At 41.9% G+C, this 16,846-nt stretch overlaps 1 protein-coding gene across 7 annotated transcripts in view; it reads right to left on the reverse strand.

Annotated features, from left to right (window-relative positions):
• The window catches only part of RACGAP1 (Rac GTPase activating protein 1), a 37,270-nt gene that overhangs the window by 4,106 nt on the left and 16,318 nt on the right, over positions 1–16,846 (reverse strand). For 6 of the 7 annotated variants that reach the window (XM_064377050.1, XM_064377052.1, XM_064377051.1 and 3 more), the window contains exons 3-15: positions 16,493–16,695; positions 15,000–15,136; positions 13,983–14,052; positions 12,296–12,349; positions 11,040–11,120; positions 9,477–9,594; positions 8,259–8,389; positions 5,545–5,709; positions 3,063–3,158; positions 2,780–2,978; positions 1,455–1,560; positions 1,150–1,282; positions 888–1,023 (exon numbers count right to left, since the gene is read on the reverse strand). In XM_064377050.1, the coding sequence (XP_064233120.1) occupies positions 888–1,023; positions 1,150–1,282; positions 1,455–1,560; positions 2,780–2,978; positions 3,063–3,158; positions 5,545–5,709; positions 8,259–8,389; positions 9,477–9,594; positions 11,040–11,120; positions 12,296–12,349; positions 13,983–14,052; positions 15,000–15,136; positions 16,493–16,695 (1,629 nt within the window). The remainder of the gene's footprint in view (positions 1–887; positions 1,024–1,149; positions 1,283–1,454; positions 1,561–2,779; positions 2,979–3,062; positions 3,159–5,544; positions 5,710–8,258; positions 8,390–9,476; positions 9,595–11,039; positions 11,121–12,295; positions 12,350–13,982; positions 14,053–14,999; positions 15,137–16,492; positions 16,696–16,846) is intronic. The other variant, XM_064377056.1, reaches the window with a different exon arrangement.

Below are 16,846 nucleotides of genomic sequence, written 5' to 3' on the forward strand. Positions count from 1 at the left end.
ATATGCTCCCTCAGAAGGAACTTGCAATAATGAAAGAATGGGTCGCCAATGCCAGTGAGACTGGAGTGAAACCAGCCTATTCATATAAAATTGTTGGTTAGCAATATAAATTGGCAAAAGCCTATAAGAAATTTAAGAAATCAATACATAAAAATGTTCAATCCATTTAATTCAGTAATTCCCATTCTTGGGAATTTATCATTAAGGGAAAAAAAGATATATACATGTAGTATTGGCTATAGCATTACTTTCAATTATGAAAAATTGAAAAATAATGTGAATACCTACTAGAACATTTAAGTAAATCTTAAAAATGGTAAGATTATATATGAGAAAACGTTCTCACAGTATGCTAAGTTAAATAAGACTGAATTATATTTATTTAAACCATTATTATATCTTTTTTTTTTTTTTGAGATGGGGTCTCGCCCTGTCACCAGACTGGAGTACAGTGGCGCAATCTCGGCTCACTGCAACCTCTACCTCCTGGGTTCAAGCAATTTTCCTGTCTCAGCCCCCCGAGTAGCTGGGATTACAGGCACGCACCACCATATCCAGCTAATTTTTGTATTTTTAGTAGAGATGGGGTTTTACCATGTTGGCCAGGATGGTCTCGACCCCCTGACCTCATGATCTGCCCGCCTTGGCCTCCCAAAGTGCTGGGATTATAGGTGTGAGCTACCACGCCCAGCCTGTTATATCTATATTTAAAGAACATATATCCATATGGGTAAAGAAAGGATAACATGGAAAAGTGAAAAAAAATTAGGATGGTAGAATTATACAAATTTTCCTTTAATGTTAGAATTTCCAAACAGCTCTAGCAAAGACAGGACTAAAACTCAAGAGGGCATCAAGTCCCTGAAGAAGCACAGCTTGGGCCTTACCTTTAATATCTGGTGTCTGTGGCGTTGAAAAGGCATTTGAGTTTTCAATGACATGTAGTGGGTCAATGTTCTCTTGTTCCACCATCATGAACTGACTCCAATACTCCAGGGGCAAGGAAAGCAGGCGCTCGACCACCTAAAAGCCAGCAAATCTGTTAGCAAACTTCCAAAGCTCAGGGCTTCTCAACTTTTTCTCATGTTATCACGTTATACAAGTTCACACATACGTGTGCATGTGACACACACACATGCACCTGCCTACCTTGGGTTGACGCTTGATGTCCTGTAACATTGTCACTGGGTCTGGATTGGGCACAGCATGGGCCACTACTGTAGGGCCAAAGACTTTAGCCAGATTGGCAACATCCATTTTAGTATGTGGACTCTGTGCCACTCTAAGCAAAAGAATATTAAATTAGATGTCTTGCTCCTTGCTTAAATGCAGACCAAAATATAAATTGTGTAAGAAAACAATTCACCCCTTGTACTCCCAAACACTCAACCCACACTATCTTCCCCTTGGAAAAAAATTCTCTAACTCCTGGAACAAGTTTCTGCTGTACTCACCTCTGCAAGTGAATCATGAGGAAAGCTAATGTGTCCCTGTTGGCCTGGGGCAGTTCACCAACAGCCTGGTACATGGCAGCTATGCTGTTGTCTTCATCTGCGATTTCTGTAATTGAAAAGAAAGCACCAAGAGGCCTAGACTCCTTTCCCTTGACAGCGGGCTTCCAAGTTATCGACCACAAAGTCTCATCTATACAGTAAGCTTCTGAAACTCCTGATTAGTTCATGACTACATCAGACTCTAGTTTCATTAACAAGCAGGATACTGGCCAACAGCTCAATATTAGAAGTCAGAACTTTTAAAAAACATCAGCCTTTGCAGTTAGGGAAAGCATCTGGCAGCAGACGTGCTAGGAAGACAGGCATACAATTGCAGTTACTACAATTACCAAGAAGGTATTCATTCGTAAAACATATTTAAGGGCCTACTATGTGCCAGGTACTGCTGTAAGTGCTGGGGATATAAAGCAGAAGTAAACAAAGCCCTTGCCTTATGGAACCTACATTCTTTTGGTGGAGTCAGTCAAAAAGCAAATACCTATCAGGTAGAGTGATACATAAATGAAGAAAACAAGGCAGGCCAGAAGCTAGAAAGAAACAAGAGCTGTCAATCTAGACAAGGTTGTCAGGAAAGGTGTTTCTGGGGACAAGGTATACAAAGAGAAATATGAAAGAAATAAAGGAGCAAACCATACAGAACCTAATGTAAGTTGAGACAACAAATGTGAAGGCTTGGTATATTCCTTACGGAATAGGCTTGGTATATTCTAAGAATTGAAAAAGCTCCAGCCTAACTGGAGAGGAAACAAAGAAAGGAAGGCTATTGTGTGCAATAGGTAATGAGAAAGGAAGAGAACAGGCAAGGGTGACATGCACACAGTTACCCATCCATCAAACTACTTGAGCACCTACTATGTTTCAGGTACTGCACTAGGCAGGAACTAATAAAAAGAATAAGAAGGCTGAGTGCGGTGGCTCACACCTGTAATCCCAGCACTTTGGGAGGCAGAGGCAGGCAGATCGCCTGAGGTCAGGAGTTCGAGACCAGCCTGGCTAACATGGTGAAACCCCGTTTCTACTAAAAAGACAAAAAATTAGCCAGGCGTGGTGGTGCATGCCTGTAATCCCAGCTACTCAGGAGGCTGAGGCAGAAGAATCACTTGAACCTGGGAGGCAGAAGTTGCAGTGAGCCGAGATCGGGCCATTGCACTCCAGCTTGGGCAACAAGAGTGAAACTCTGTCTCAAAAAAAAAAAAAAAAAAAAAAACAGTAAGAAAACTACTGCTGTGGAGGAATTCATATTCAAGTATTACATCTGCCCTTACCTGCTGCTTCCATAAAGGCTTTGTTTAGGCGAAAGGTCAGAAGAGGTTCTTTGAGGTTTCGAAGAAAGTCTTTTAGAAGGCTACAGATAGCATGGATATCATCCACTTTGCTGAGGAGGGGTACAGTTTTCACTCTGAGGAATTTCTCTTTCAGCTCTTTTACTGTGCGGTCACAGCCAGAGATCCTATATAGGCCTGTCTGTTATAAAGATGACATTTTTATTTAAAAACCTCCTAATTAACACAAATAACAAATTCACCGTCTCCTACAGTTGACTCTTACCTCAGTCAGACCTCTCTGCTCAATCTCATTTACACAATGCACAACAATGGAGGGGATCATTGGAGAAGTCTGGGACACAAAGTCTGCCAGCATTCCCTGGGAAAAAAAAGCCTTTAAATTATTACTTACACCATGTAGACCAATAGATGAAGACCACATGCAAAGAACCATCTCCAATCTAATTCTCAGACTGGGACATCATATCTACTTTTAAATTCCTATTACCAAAGCCTATATTAAAACAGAGACTCTCAATTATTTTTCCTACCTCCACACCAGGACTGATTTATGATCATGTATACGACACTTTATTTCTTTTTCTTTTTCATATATACCACACTCTTATGTGAACAAGGAGTAAGACCACCAGTTATAACTACCTCCTTCTCATCCACTCAAGGCCAGCAGAAAACAAGCAATAATGAGGTTACAGGTACTTTAATATAAACTAATTTATTACTCTAAACAGATTTTTAATTTTCTAACAGAAGAGAGCTGGCATAAGAGAAAAAACAATTTTATACTTTCATTATTCTCAGTAAAAAAAAAATTATTTAATACATCTTATCACAATTGATCATGACACAAACCTACCTTATAGGGGAGAACTTCATGGTTCTACATTACAGTACAGAACATGTGGTAAAAAAAAAAATGTACAGAGATGGATAAGAACTTGTAAGATTAGGGGAAAATAACATTTGATTTGCTGAGGGGTAGGCAGGAACATAAGCAGCTTCAACCTCCCCAGCTCAAGCAAGAGTCCAACCCAGCCTCCTGAGAAGCTGCGACCACAGGTGCACACTACTCACCCTGGCTAACATTTCTTTACTCTTTGGAGAGATGGAGTCTTGCGTTGTTGTCCAGGCTGGTCTCAAACTCTTGGGCTCAAGTGATTTTCCTGACTCAGCCTTCAAAAGTGTTGGGATTACAGGCATGAGCCACCATGCTCAGCAATAAATAATTTCTTAATGGATTTAGTCAGTTTAAACTGGTTAAATATTTAGAAATAAGCAACTTAATTTTGATACCCTATTATGGAGTATGTCTAACATAAGAGCAAGAATATTCACAGATAAAATTGTATGATAGCTGATACTTGCTTTAAAGTAATTCACTGGACAGTCAGGAGGAGGCAACAACACTATTGATAAATCAACAATAGACATAAAGGCTGGGTATGGTGGCTCACACCTGTAATCCCAACACTGAGAGGCTGAGATAGGCGGATCACTTGAGGTCAGCAGTTTGAGAGCAGCCTGGCCAACATGGGCAAACCCCATCTCTACTAAAAATACAAAAAATTAGTTGAGCATGGTGGCTCATGCCTGTAGTCCCAGCCACTTGGGAGGCTGAGGCACAAGAATCACTTGAGCCCAGGAGACAGACTACAGTGAGCCAAGGTTGCAACACTTCACTCCAGCCTGGGCAACAGAGGGAAACTCTGTCTCCAAAAAACAAGACATTAAAAAAAGAATGGACACGGCCAGGCATGGTGCCTCATGCCTGTAATCCCAGCACTTTGAAAGGCTGAGGTGGGTGGATCACTTGAGGTCAGGAGTTCAAGACCAGCATGGCCAACATAGTGAAACTTCATCTCTACTAAAATTACAACAACAAAAAAAATCAGCCAGGCATGGTGGTGGCGCATTTCTGTAATCCCAGCTACTCAGGAAGCTGGGGCGAGAGATTCACTTGAGCCCAGAGGGGCAAAGGTTGCAGTGAGCTGAGGTCGTGCCACTGCACTCCAGTCTAGGCAATAAAGTGAGACTCTCTCAAAAAAAAAAAAAAAAAGAGAGAGAGAGAGTGGAAACTAGTTAGTAATCATGGAAGTTAAGTTGTAAGAACCAAGGGTTAGTTATACTCATCTCTCTAGTTCTATATATGTCTAAAATTTTCCAAAATGGGATGAGGGGAAGGAAGGAAGAGGAAGAAAGGAGAAGCAGGGAAGAGGAAGAAGGAAAGAGGGAGGGGAAAGAAGTTTGGTTTAGAAAGGACAGACAAACCCAAACAGGACTCTTCTACAAGTAAATATTTTGCAATTCTATTCATTATTTGTGGAAAGAAATATATTTGGGATCATTAATTTTCTTTTCTTTTTTTTTTTTGAGACAAACTCTCACTCTGTCACCAGGCTGGAATGCAGTGGTGCTATCTTGGCTCAATGCAATCTCTCTCTACCTCCTGGGTTCAAGCAATTCTCCTGCCTCAGCCTCCTAAGTAGCTGGGATTACAGGCATGCGCCACCATGCCCAGTTAATTTTTTGTATTTTTAGTAGAGACGGAGCTTCACCATGTTGGCCAGGATGATCTTGATCTCTTAATCTCGTGATCTGCCGGCCTCTGCCTCCCAAAATGCTGGGATTATAGGCGTGAGCCACTGCCGGCCTGGGATCATTAATTTTAGAACAAAAACTGACACTAAGCCTTTGAAAGGCTAATAAGGAGGCCATAAAACAATGATGGCTCGCATAAGTCATACCTCTCCAATCTTGACAGGTGTTCCTATCAGGGTAGGAATGCAGGGAAGGGGACAGCGGTCCCGACATTCTGGATGAGAGACCACACGACAGTCTCGACACTTCAGAGATAGTTTGCCAAATTTTATCCGCTTTCCACATGGAACACAGGACTCAGGTTTAATAACCTGGGATAACACAGGGCAAAAGGAACAGAGTGATATAAATTAGAAAATCATTAACATAATCAACTTAACTTTTTGTGTGTGTGTGACGGAGTCTCACTCTGTCACCTGGGCTGGAGTGCAGTGGCACGACCTTGGCTCACTGCAACCCCCACCTCCCAGGTTCAAGCGATTCTCCTGCCTCAGTCTCCTGAATAGCTGGATTACAGGTGCCCGCCACTATGCCCAGCTAATTTTTTATATTTTTGGTAGAGATGGGGGTTTCACCATGTTGGCCAGGCTGGTCTTGAACTCCTGACCTCATGATTTGCCAGCCTCAGCCTCCCAAAGTGCTGGGATTACAGATGTGAGCCACCGTGCCCGGCCTCTTTGTTTTTTTTTGAGATAGAGTTTTGCTCTTGTTGCCCAGGCTGGAGTGCAATGGTGCGATCTCGGCTCACTGCAACCTCCACCTCCTGGAATCAAGTGAGTCTCATGCCTCAGTCTTCTAAGTAGCTGGGATTATAGGCATTCGCCACCATACCTGGCTAATTTTCTTATTATTAGTAGAAACGGAGTTTCTCCATGTTGGTCAGACTCATCTGGAAATACCAACCTCAGGTGATCCGCCCACCACAGCCTCCCAAAGTGCTGGGATTACAGGCATGAGCCACCGCACCATAATCAACTAACATTTATTGAGCACTTAGTATGTGCTAAAAAACTTTCTAAGCCCTTTACATGTATTTACGTATGTAATTCTCACAGTAATCCCATAAGATAGGTTTTGTTTTCTTCATTTTAAGATAAGGAAACAGAAGCAAAAAGAGGTTAAGTAATTTGTTTAAGGTCATCCAGCTGGAAGGCAGCAGTGTGTGGTGATGAAAAGAACTTGTTTACAAGAAGCAGAAAACCTGGATGTTGGCAGGGCATGGTGGCTCACATCCGTAATCCCAACACTTTGGGAGGCTGAGGCTGGCAGATCACCACAGATCACCTGAGGTCAGAAGGCTGACAGCAGGCTGGCCAACACGGTAAAACCCCATCTCTACTAAAAATGCAAAAATTAGCCAGGTGTGGTGGGCGCCTATAATCCCAGCTACTTGAGAGGCTGAGGCAGGAGAATCACTTGACCCAGGAGCCGGAGGTTGCAGTGGGCCGAAATTGTGCCACTGCACTCCAGCCTAGGCAACAGAGTAAGACTCTCTTTCAAAAAAAAAAAAAAAAAAAAAATGGGCTGGGCGTTGTGGCTCATGTCTGTAATCGCAGCACTTCGGGAGGCTGAGGCAGGCAGACTGCCTGAGCTCAGGAGTGAGACCAGCCTGGGCAACATGATGAAACCCTGTCTCTAATAAAATGCAGAAAATCAGCCAGGCATGGTAGCGTGCACCTGTAATCCCAGCTACTGAGGAGGCTGAGGCAGGAAAATCAGTCGAACCTGGGAGGTGGAGGTTGCAGTGAGCCAAGATTGAGCCACTGCACTGTAGCCTGGGTAACAGAGCGAGACTCCATCTCAAAAAAAAAAAAAAAGAAAACCTTGATGTTAAATCTTTTACTTACTATCATGTGGTTCAAAAATGTCAACGAACTCCTCTAAGCCTTCACTACTTTGCTTGGGTTTTTTTTTTTTTTTTTTGGAGGTGGAGTTTCACTCTGTCGCCCAGGCTGGAGTGCAGTGGCTCGATCTTGGCTCACTGCAACTTAGGCCTCCCAGATTCAAGTGATTCTCCTGCCTCAGCCTCCTAAGTAGATGGGACTACAGGCACCCACCACCATGCCCAGCTAATTTTCTGCATTTTAGTAGAGACAAGGTTTCATCACGTTGCCCAGGCTGGTCTCAAACTCCTGAGCTCAGGCAATCTGCCTGCCTCAGCCTCCCAAAGTACTAGGATTATAGGCATGAGCCACCGCACCAGCCTGCTTGGATTTTTATAAGGAAATCAAATGGTACAAAGGCAAAACATTTAAAAAAATTTAGGTGCTATATTCAAGAAAAAATGTAAATATGTGTCACTAAAAAGTACTAACAATGGGCCAGGCACAGTAGCTCATGCCTATAATCTCAGCACTTTGGGAGTTGAGGCAAGAGGATCACTTGAACCCAGGAATTTGAGACCAGCCTGGGCAACACAGCATGACCTGATCTCTACAAAAAATTTAAAAATTAGCCAGGCGTGGTGGCACACACCTGTATCCCCACTACTCAGCAGGCTGAGATGAGAGGATTGCTTGAGCCTGGGAGGTTAAGGCTGCAGTGAGCTATGATCACGCCACTGTACTCCAGCCTAGGTGACAGAGTGAGACTCTGTCTCAAAAAAAAAAAAAAAAAAAAAAGTAACTAACAATTGTTTCAGAAAAGTTGCTCTCTTTAATTTAGTATTACTCACAGAATGAAAAGAAACTTATCTCTGTAACCAATAGTTACTTCTGGAGAGTAAAAGTGGAAAAAGGAAGGAAATTTGACATTTAACTTTATAACATTAAGGTATTTAACTTTATTCCTGGTATTTATTACTTTCATAATTAAAAAATTAAAACATGCCTAAAACAAAAAGGAGCAATCACAGATTTACCGTCTTAGAGACAAAGTCATGCAGGCGCATCCCTCCGTTATTCTGTGGCGTGCCCACATTGTCTGTCTCAGTTTTTGGCTCTAGTTGCCTGCTGTTCAGGGTGGAGTCACTGTTCCAAGGTTGTAAAGTACCTAGAAAACAAGCAACTTTAAGCTTTGTGTCTTAGGTATTTTGCTCCTTCTAAATTTTAGTTTCAATTTTAATGGGGAGATAGACAGTAATCTGTCGTCATAGCCAAAAGTGAATGCCAATGGCTATGTAATACAAGTTTTGGGCTGGGCGCAGTGGGTCATGCCTGTAATCCCAGCACTTTGGGAGGCCAAGGCGGGTGGATGACGAGGTCAAGAGATTAAGACCATCCTGGCCAACATGCTGAAACACCGTATCTACTAAAATACAAAAAATCAGCCAGGCAAGGTGGTGCACACCTGTAGTCCCAGCTACTCAGGAGGCTGAGGCAGGGAATCCTTTGGACCTGGGCAGCGGAGGTTGCATGGAGCCAAGATTGGACCACTACACTCCAGCCTGGTGACAGAGCAAGACTCTGCCTCAAAAAATAAAAATAAAAATAAATTCGGGCCGGGCGTGGTGGCTCACGCCTGTAATCCAAGCACTTTGGTGGCCAAGGTGGGCGGATCACCTGAGGTCGGGAGTTCAAGACCAGCCTGACCAACATGGTGAAACCCCATCTTTAAAAAAAAAAAGATAAAGTAAAAAATAAAAATAAAAAATAAATTTGGCCAGTGCAGTGGCTCACGGCTATAATCCCAGCACTTTGAGAGGCCGAGACAGTTAGATCATAAGGTAAGGAGATCCAGACCATCCTGGCCAACGTGGTGAAACCCTGTCTCTACTAAAACACAAAAAATTAAGCAGGCATGGTGATGCACGCCTATAATCCCAGGTACTCGAGAGACTGAGGCAGGGGAATTGCCTGAACCTGGGAGGCAGAGATTGCAGTGAGCTGAGATCGTGACACTTCACTCCAGCCTGGGCAACAGAGCGAGACTGTCTCAAAAAAAAAAAAAATTTTTTTCAAGAAAAACTAGTTATGGAAGCGGGCTAGCAATCCAAAGGTAAAGAATGACACAAACAGTTCTCTGGTCCAAAACTACCCACTACACCTAATCTCTGCCTCAGGAGGGTTCTAAGAAACCAACTCTCCAAAATTTTACTAGTTATTTTACACTGGCCAGTTCAGCCACAAATTCAATGGACCTGTTTTCCTTTGGTTCCTGGTCCAATATGGCACAGTCTCAATAGTGGACACAGCTTCGATGGGCCCGCCATCATTGGGAACAGTCACTGTAGTTTTTGCAACTATGGATTCATTCCCCTGCAACAAAAGTAGTAATGAGGGAAAGACAAAGAATCTAACTTACCCTCCACTATAGGGTATTTTGGAGCAGGTAAAAAATTTCTTAGTCTTAGTCAAAACTTATGGCCCCAGTCTGAAACTTTTTTTTTTTTTTTTTTTGAGACAGAGTCTCACTCTATCACCTAGGCTGGAGCACAGTGGCACAATCTTGGCTCACTGCAATCTCTGCCTCCCAGGTTCAAGCGATTCTCCTGCCTCTCCCTTAGCCTCCTGAGTAGCTGGGATTACAAGCGCGTGCTACCACATCTGAGTGATTTTTGTATTTTTAGTAGAGACGGGGTTTCACCATGTTGGCCAGGCTGGTCTCAAACTCCTGACCTCAGTGATCTGCCCGCCTCAGCCTCCCAAAGTGCTAGGATTATAGGCATGAGTTACTGCACCCGACCGGAAACATTCTTATGTTGAAATATCATGCGTGGCTGGGTACAGTGGCTCATGCCTGTAATCCCAGCATTTTGGGAGGTAGAGGCAAGAAGATCACTTGAGTCCATCCTGGGCAGCAAGAAGAGACTCCAGTTCTACTTTAAAAAATAAAAATAGGCTGGGCACGGTGGGTCACATCTGTAATCCCAGCACTTTGGGAGGCTGAGGCAGACAGATCATGAGGTCAGGAGTTCAAGACCAGCCTAACCAATATGGTGAAACCCTGTCTCTACTAAAAATACAAAAATTAGTCAGGCATGGTAGCATGTGTCTGTAGTCCCGGCTACTCAGGAGGCTGAGGCAGGAGAATTGCTTGAACCTGAGAGGCGGAGGTTGCAGTGAGCCAAGATAGCACCACTGCACTTCAGCCTGGGTGACAGAGTGAGACTCTCAAAAATAAATAATCAAATAATAAAAATAAAGAAATCTCACACTTAACAAGATAAACATAGGTTATGGGGGCATATATTCAAGCAACCAAGACTCACTCTGACAGTTGTTTGCTTAATCAGAGTAATTCCATTTATATGGATAAGGATCCTACTGCATAGAAAAACTTTAACCAAAGACTTGGCTCATGCTAGGCTGGGTGTGGTGGCTCATGCCTGAAATCCCACCACTTTTGGAGGCTGGAGCAGATAACCTGAGGTCAGGAGTTAGAGACCAGCCTGACCAATATGATGGAACCGGGTCTCTACTAAAAATACAAAAATCAGCTGGGCATGGTAACATGCGCCTGTAATCCCAGCTACTCAGGAGGGTGAGACAGGAGAATCACTTGAACCTGGGAGGTGGAGGTTGCAGTGAGCCGAGATTGTGCCACCACACTCCAGCCTGGGCTACCAGAACGAAACTCCATCTCAAAAAAAAAAAAAACTTTAACCAAACATCTGTCTCAAAAGAACGCTGCAATGCTGACTCACAGGAGTTTTAATGCTTGGGGCCAGTAATCTCTGTTATCTTGGCCTGACTATTCTTACCTGGTCTGCTGTGGAGCCAATGGAACGAGTTTTCTTTACAGGTCCAGGGGGACCATCAACAAACTGTCGACTACTAGAGCGCTAGAAAGGAGACAAAGACCCATAACTTTAGTGCCAAGCAGATCTGAAGCACAGAAGATAAAATTATTCCATCAGACAACTTGGATGCAGGTCCTGGGGGTTAGGGCTACAGTAAATAACAAACAATGTGCTCTCTCTCTGCCTATTTCCACATGAAGAATAAGCTGTACCAAAAGAATATGTTGTATAAAAATGCTTTCAGTGCCCTAGAAAAAATGAGCAAGCTGTGGAGAAATTTAGATGACACCACCAGAAAAAGTACAGCTGTAATCCTAACTAAGGACATGAAGTCTTGGAAACACATTAAGTACCCTAAACAAGCATACACAGATAGATCTCTATATATCCCATTATACACACATTTCATCTGAAGCTTATATTACAACACAAAAATCCTATGTAAAAATTCATATGACAACTCAAAACAAACTTACATTTATCCTTTTCCACTGTATGAATGAATTGAAATGCAGCCTAAAGAGTGAAATAGGGCCGGGCGCGGTGGCTCAAGCCTGTAATCCCAGCACTTTGGGAGGCCGAGGCGGGTGGATCACGAGGTCAAGAGATCGAGACCATCCTGGTCAACATGGTGAAACCCCGTCTCTACTAATACAAAAAATTAGCTGGGCACGGTGGCGCGTGCCTGTAATCCCAGCTACTCAGGAGGCTGAGGCAGGAGAATTGCCTGAACCCAGGAGGCGGAGACTGCGGTGAGCCGAGATCGCGCCATCGCGCTCCAGCCTGGGTATCAAGAGCGAAACTCCGTCTCAAAAAAAAAAAAAAAAAAAAAAAAAAAAAGAGTGAAATAGGACAGGATCCTGTCCTAAGTTACTACTTCAAAGAATACCAATACTGGCCGGGAGCGGTGGCTCATGCCTATAATCCTAACACTTTGGGAGGCCGAAGTGGGCAGATCACTTGAGGTCAGAAGTTCAAGACCAGCCTGGCCAACATGGTGAAACCCTGTCTCTACTAAAAATACAAAAAAATTAGCTGGGCGTGGTGGCATGTGCCTGTAGTCCCAGCTACTCTGGAGGCTGAGGCAGGAGAATTGCTTGAACCTAGAAGACAGAGGTTGTAGTGAGCCAAGATCCCACCACTGCACTCCAGCCTGGGCGACAGAGCAAGAGTCCGTCTCAAACAAACAAACAAAAGACTAAACAAACCATACATACCCTCTTTTCTCTCTTCTTCAGTTTGAAAGTTTTCACCAAAGAAGAATCCCAATCCTGTTAACAATTACACTTTATTAGTTTATTTTTTTGGTTTGGCCTTCCCTAAACCCTATGCAAATAAATTTACAGAGAACTTTAAAGCCTTCTTCAGCCAGGCTACCTAATGTACAATTCGGGGAGGGGAGAAAGGAAGGTCTCAAGTGTTGTAGCTATAGAGCTACAAGTTAATGTGCTGCCTTTCAAAAACTGAAGCTATTATAATAAAAACAGGAATCAATGCCACAGAGGCAAGAAAAGGTTAAAGAATCACCTTCTGCTGTGATTATTTCCAGTGGCTGATCCTTTATTTCTGATTATTTTTGTAATTAGTTTTAGAACTTACAGAATGTTAGGCACTATACTGATCATGTTAGATGTGATTCTTGCCCTTAAGGGATTGCCATTGTCTAATCAGATGCTCTACATAATATTGCCACTTAAAAAGTTCTACAGTTTAGGAACTTGGGCCCTGAAACATGTTCACCACTGAAGAACTATGTCTCTTATTGTAGTCTCATTTCAATTCACCTATTTTAACTGTTTGCATTCATTTTAGTAGTTACCTGTGATTTTCTTACTCCTGATCATCCCTGAAAATAGTATCTAGAAACAGTGGCATACCACAAATAATAGCTTAGCTAAATACATTTAACTTCCACAATTCATGGTCTAGTAATTTAGTCACTGGTTGTTTGATTCAGCTTCAGTTACAACAAATATCACATCATAGGTCTAGCTCAAAAATCAATTGTGAATATGATCTAGTTTTATTATATGTACCAGACCTCCACTATATCATTCCCTATTTGAAAAAGGGTGATGCCTAATATTTGTATCTATAAAATGGCTATATTTTTGCTAGTACTGAATTTGGACAGAAAACTTCTAGCGATGTAACAAGTAGTTTTCACTTGTTTTGCTATATCAGAAAACCAGTCACCAAAAACTTCCTGATTTGTTTTGTTTGCTAGTTTTCAGCTAGCAACAGAAAAGATGCACAAATCAATGAACTATATCAAAGAATGTATCAGGAGATGACCTTTTATGCAGAAGCATCACTATAAGTTAAAAGAAGTGTGCCACCCCATAAAAGCAGGGCAACAAATAGTTAAACATGTTAACTATTGTTGATGCAAGCATTATATAGTGCCTAGAAATTCTAATCACACCTTTCTGGCAGAAATCCCAGGACCTTGGTTTCCTTCTAATTGTGAAGTATGACTATGCTTTCCCCAAGAACCAAACTAATTCAGAAATAAGGCACAAGTCAATTTACTCTAAGAGCAGCAAATAAGCCCTGCTAATATACAGCCTTGCTAATATTTTTATTACTAGCTGGGGCTTTAATAAGTCAAAATATAATCCATTAGTATATGTGGCACACAGAGATATATTAAATAAACTCAACTCAAGTCAAATTCTGAATTCTATATTCTCACTTCAGAAACTAATACATAAGCCAGTCTCTTATAGCTCATGCTGATCTATATTGCTAGCTCGGTATCTAAGCAAAGACTCACTAATCAACTAATAAACATATCAACTAATAAAATAGTAACATAGGATGTTTAGAAGAGACAGGAGAGATATTCCTGTGGAAGCAGAGGTAAGAAAAGTAGATAATTCTCAGAGATCAAATGTTTATTACCAGTGATTCATCAGTCTTGTCAAAGCTGATATCTGATAAAATGGAACCAGATTCATCAATGGTTGATAGTCTAGATCAGTGAAACAATACAATGTTAGACACAGTACTCTGTGGAACATAAAATTCACCAACATTCAGAACAAGTCCTATTGGTCAGGTAACATCAGTTAATTTCATAAAAATCCTCACTATGGAGACAACTACAATCTTGAATCTTGTGGTAGGCTACTTTTTTTTCTTTTCCATGGAGGAGTGTGTGTGCATGAGTACAGGTACAACACAAATGCTTTTTCAGCAAAGATCCTGTAACAGCAGCTGAAAGTTACAGTCAGGGTTATGGGTGCTATTCTCTACTGAGTTTGTATTACAGGCCACTCAAAATTCACAAAATCAAGGGAGTGAAGATTAATTTGATCCCAACTGTGCTGGTTTCTAAGAACAAGCGTATTACCCAGTACTGACTTTTTAAGAAATTAAGCCTATACATATTCTTAGTTATAAAGATTCCCCATAAAACAACCAGGTAACAAAACAAATAGCTGACCTTTCCTGACATACTGTACTGGGGATGCTAAATTCAAAGCCTGGTTGAGACTATTTTAAACAGTGGTGCAGTGGAACCAAAATTATTGTCTGGTCTTGGCTCACAGAGGCCTTTCTAAACCAGAAGAGCTTTAAGAGCTCTCTGGAGAGTCAACACTGAAAGTATTGCTGAACTGCCACTTTCACCTACGGGTTTCTTAGCAATGTACAGGATTAGTTATTGATGTGCAATTTAGCACTAACATCAAAATTTTATACATGGTTAAACAACATCCTTAGGAAAGATTTAAAAACAAAATAAAATAAATAAGAACATCCCTGTGCCTTTGTTCCCCACCTACTCTTCCCCTCAAAATATTTTTCTGCTTTTTTCAGCACACATTCTAGAAGCAGTATATTTAAGAATTCAGATAACAAGAATTTCTGACAGCTGTGTTGCTTGTGATCAGATAACAACAGATGCAGTTCCTCCACCTTTTGTTCCCAGCATTGCTGCTGGATGGTTGGCCTCTGTTGAGAAAAGCCAGAGCTGATTTTTGCTCCTCACTTAGTTGAATGCTGCCAGATGTGTCACACATGAGCATCTCTCGAATCAGCTGAATCTGTCGTTCCTACAGACCAAAGCAGAGCAAAACATCATAACTAGCCAGGGGAGAAAGCTTCACCTCAAATTTATGGGACGGGTAGACCCGAAGACATTAAAATACAGTATTATGCAAATGGGCCTTCAAGAAAGCTGCTACACCAATAGCATATTAATTCATATCAAGCCCAGATTGTGTCTCTGATTTCTTTTTTTTTTTTTTTGAGACAGAGTTTCACTCTTGTTGCCCAGGCTGGAGTGCAATGGTGCAATCTCAGCTTACTACAACCTCTGCCTCCCGGGTTCAAGCGATTCTCTTGTCTCAGCCTCCTGAGTAGCTGGGATTACAGGCATGTGCCACCATACCCAGCTATATATATATATATTTTGTATTTTTAGTAGAGACAGGGTTTCTCCATGTTGGTTAGGCTGATCTCGAACTCCTAACCTCAGGTGATCCGCCGCATTGGCCTCCCAAAGTGCTGGGATTACAGGCGTGAGCCACTGCGCCCGGCCTTGTGTCTCTGATTTCTGACTGGTAAAATGAACTACATCTAGAATAGTGAAGTTTCTGCTACAAGACTTTTGGATTAACCTGCTAATCTAAGAGAAGAATAATGCAAAATGAGAGTCCCAAAATAGATTTCGCATAGCAAAAACACTTTAGTGTCATTTTATCAGGACAAATATTGGTTTCTATGGATCAAAGCAGCCACCCACCTTTCTAAGTAGTGTAGCAAAATGCATTAAAATAGATACAAAGCTATAATGCACTGGAACCAGACAATTTGAGCTTACTGAGGCATCTAACACTGTATACCAAGATGAATTAGTCCCTCCCAGAAAAGGCTTTCCTTTGTACCATGACCCATCCTGGCACATCAAAATGATAGTGTTCTGCATCAGTCACATTGCTCAACTGGTTGAATACATCTAGCCTTTTACCCTGAATTAGAGAGTGGTGATGAAAGGAAGAGTCAGAGTTGTCTTGCCTGCGTGAATGACAAAGTTCCAGCTACTCATATAAGGATGGATATTCCAGGTAGACTTAAAATAAACAATGAAGGATGGTCAATATTTTGTAACAGATCAAATACATTAGGGTCTCCCTCCCTTTTCCTCTAATTCTCTAAGTTCTCACTTGAAATCTGTCTATTAAGTAACAGTTTCAACTCTAAATGACAAAAACATTTAAATTTCAAATTCCGAAGAACAAGATTCCTAGTCTGCAATTTTAGCTGTAATCATGGGCAAGTTGTTAAAGAACAGGTCACTTTCAGTTCTTTAATGTGGAAGAAGAAACTAGGTATATTTGGCAAGTGGAAACTGTCAGACACTGCTTTCCCTGCATCATCACTGTTCCAGCATGGAAAACAATACATACCAGCTTTTCGCAGTCAGCCTCAGCTCTCTGTCTCCGTTTGATCTCTACATCCACCTGATTACGTGCATGCTTCAGCTTAACATCCAGAGCACTTCGCTCAGTCTCTGCTTTCATCAAAAGATCCTTGTATTTCCCCAGCTCATGGTCAGTCCTCTGCCACTTTTTACGGACATCCTCCAAGTCCTTTGCCAACTGGATAAATTCTGAGGAAAGGGGGAATCTTTAATAATTCAAGCATCAAACAGAGTATAACTGCTCTAATAAATGAGTCCTGCAGTTAGCTTTACTTGAAATTCATAATTAAGGGACCAGCTGAAAAATGGGCAAATCCAGTTGAAAATAACCAGGAGCAGA

Source organism: Aotus nancymaae, unplaced genomic scaffold, assembly GCF_030222135.1.
Source record: "Aotus nancymaae isolate 86718 unplaced genomic scaffold, 86718_ANA_hifiasm-v0.15.2.pri h1tg000016l, whole genome shotgun sequence".
Lineage (NCBI taxonomy): Eukaryota > Metazoa > Chordata > Mammalia > Primates > Aotidae > Aotus > Aotus nancymaae.